This window comes from Fragaria vesca, linkage group LG3 (assembly GCF_000184155.1).
Source record: "Fragaria vesca subsp. vesca linkage group LG3, FraVesHawaii_1.0, whole genome shotgun sequence".
Lineage (NCBI taxonomy): Eukaryota > Viridiplantae > Streptophyta > Magnoliopsida > Rosales > Rosaceae > Fragaria > Fragaria vesca.
This window is the reverse complement of record NC_020493.1, coordinates 11,572,727-11,575,207: the sequence shown is the minus strand read 5'-3', so window position 1 is coordinate 11,575,207 and position 2,481 is coordinate 11,572,727. Positions and strand designations below refer to the sequence as shown.

Below are 2,481 nucleotides of genomic sequence, written 5' to 3'. Positions count from 1 at the left end.
TAATATATCAGAAAACGACAAAATCCGGTCAAACATGAACACGTGTCCCCTCTCAAAAGCCTCCCAGTGGTTTTTTACTACAGCAACACCACCTGAAAAGACAATCAAGCTTTGCTTATTCCACTCAAACTAGCCGTGTAGATTTTGTGCTTCCACACAGCTCCAAATCTTAATTAGTGTTTGAAACGCAGCCAGCGAAGTTTCTTAAGACAAATGATTAAGCAGATGGTTACCACATTAGTCTATATCTTGACAAATGCTTTGATTCCAAATACAAGAATAGGAATAAATTATCTCCAAGGTATCACAAGGATATTCAATCTGAAATTTCTCATTGTACAGTGATTCTTTTATGAGTAGTAATCATCCGGGAATGGGTCTAAATGGGTAGTTGACAAAAAAGAATGCAGACAAACCTGTCTTTCTCAATCCAGCATGCCCTAGGAGACTCTATAAAGTAGGTTGATGTATACAGTTAGCAAATCCTCCGGAAAATATTGTCTAAACTCTGCATTGCAGGATAAGAGTTTGTAGTTGTACAACAGTTTCTGCAATGCCAAAAGGAAGTGATTAGAAAATTGAATACCAAACTATAGCAAAACTTAGCATTTTGTATGAAAAGGATATGCAGACTCATCAATCCTCAAAGAACTTCTTTGAGCTCATGTACAGAAAGATAGAGACTAATGCACCAGCAAACAAATTAATTCAATTTAGATTAGATTAGCTGTCCTCTTTTTAACTTTTCTTGATTAAGCTTTCACAAATATGGTCAACTCAACTACAAGGTGATGGGCGATCAGCAATGCAGTGCAACCCAATAACCAGTGCAATACGGTTTTGAGTCCAGAGAAGTTTTAAACCAAAGAGAATGAACTGCACACAAGTTGGCTAGTCTTTAAATGGTAATATAAACCGAAAATACCCTTCGTGCACTAACATCCTCTTCTATCAGATACAGAAATAGCTTTCAAAAATTACAATATCTGTCAATCTTGGGGTTTAAGAGAAATTACAATATCTGTCAATCTTGGGGTTTAAGAGACTTGGAGCTGAAGCTGAACTATCAACCTTTCAACATTTCGTTGAGAACTTGAGAATTTTTTACTGAATTTAGCAAAATGCTCACTGATGCAGGAAGACCTACATCTAGATTCAGATATCAGAGACATCTTCATCCAGAAAGTCTGACATGAGGGTTGAATCAAACAAACAGTCAAGTACGTAATCTTTTTGTTGAGTCTATCATTGATTTATGAAAACTAAAGTCAAATGACAACTATTAAAGTTTTGAAAAAGTTTCCAAAAGACTGAAATAAGAAATCAATATGATATCTTAAGAAAAAAGGTCCTCCAAAATATTATATAATTTCACAAGTATGTTAGACCTATAGTAAGTTAGGTAGAGACAATCAGATACTTTGGGATAACAATGCACGATCACATATCAGCAAAAGCCCTCTCTCACACACACGTGCACCGTGCAATGGCATGAGAGAAGGTGGGACAGAGGGAAGTCTGTATTACTTACCATATTTTATGCCAGCGTCAAATTTTTGTCAACTTTTTTTAGCAATAATGGCCACATTCCTCGGGGATAATGCTGGATCAAAAATAGGTAACATGACTACGTCAATTGAACTGCCTTGCTCTTGTAGGAACAATAATCGATCAAGCAAAAGTAGAGTTTCCAAGAGAGGCCCAAAAGCAGCTCGAAGAGTCCAATAAGGTCCAACAAGTTCCTGTACATAATTCGACAGCATGGTTACATCTATTCGTCACAAAAGAAAAGAAAATTAAGTGAAAGAGCAGGCATCTCATGAAAAGAGATGTGTGATATCCAGCAAATGAGGGGAAGGTGAATGACGGCAAACGTAGAAAATTACACACAAGCAAACAACCACACTTTTTGCTTAGTATTTAGTTACTGCTGTTTTCTTTTCTAGAGAAGGAATATCATTTGTGGTACTGGTACCTAGAATTCAAGTAAAGCATAAACCATATCATTTTCATATAATCGAAGTATTATGCAAAGGTCATGTTGTGTCATACACCATGACAAATGATTTGCAATTCTATGGAGTCCTTCCATACGCAACTAAGTAAGAATGACTTCAATTCATACATATAACTTTCATTAACAAAGGAAACTAAAAGGAAGAGCATCCTACAGTGAATCCAACACGTCAATACAAAAAATTGATTCCGATAATTTTCTAGACATTTAATCAAAACACTGTAATAGGGGATCTAAAATTTGTAATTTCCAATTTACGGTAAACAGACAAAATGTCGCATGGATTAAATAAGAATTTAAATTTGTTTAGTCCTTGTGGTTTGAAGTCGACATCTGTTTAGTCCTTGTGGTTTTATTTTAATCTGAATAGTCCTTAAAGTCACAATTTTTCTATCCAAATAGTCCTTATGGTTTATTTTAATCTGAATAGTCCTTAAAGTCATGATTTTTCTATCTAAATAGTC

General features: G+C 35.2%; 1 protein-coding gene across 1 annotated transcript in view; it reads right to left on the bottom strand.

Annotated features, from left to right (window-relative positions):
- Nucleotides 1–411: 411 nt before the first annotated feature.
- Nucleotides 412–2,481, bottom strand: part of LOC101300127 (methyltransferase-like protein 25-like) — a 7,691-nt gene continuing 5,621 nt past the window's right edge. Inside the window, exons 11-12 of the mRNA XM_004294145.1 lie at nt 1,532–1,742; nt 412–548 (exon numbers count right to left, since the gene is read on the bottom strand). Coding sequence (XP_004294193.1) covers nt 1,560–1,742 — 183 coding nt within the window. The 3' untranslated portion in view covers nt 412–548; nt 1,532–1,559. The remainder of the gene's footprint in view (nt 549–1,531; nt 1,743–2,481) is intronic.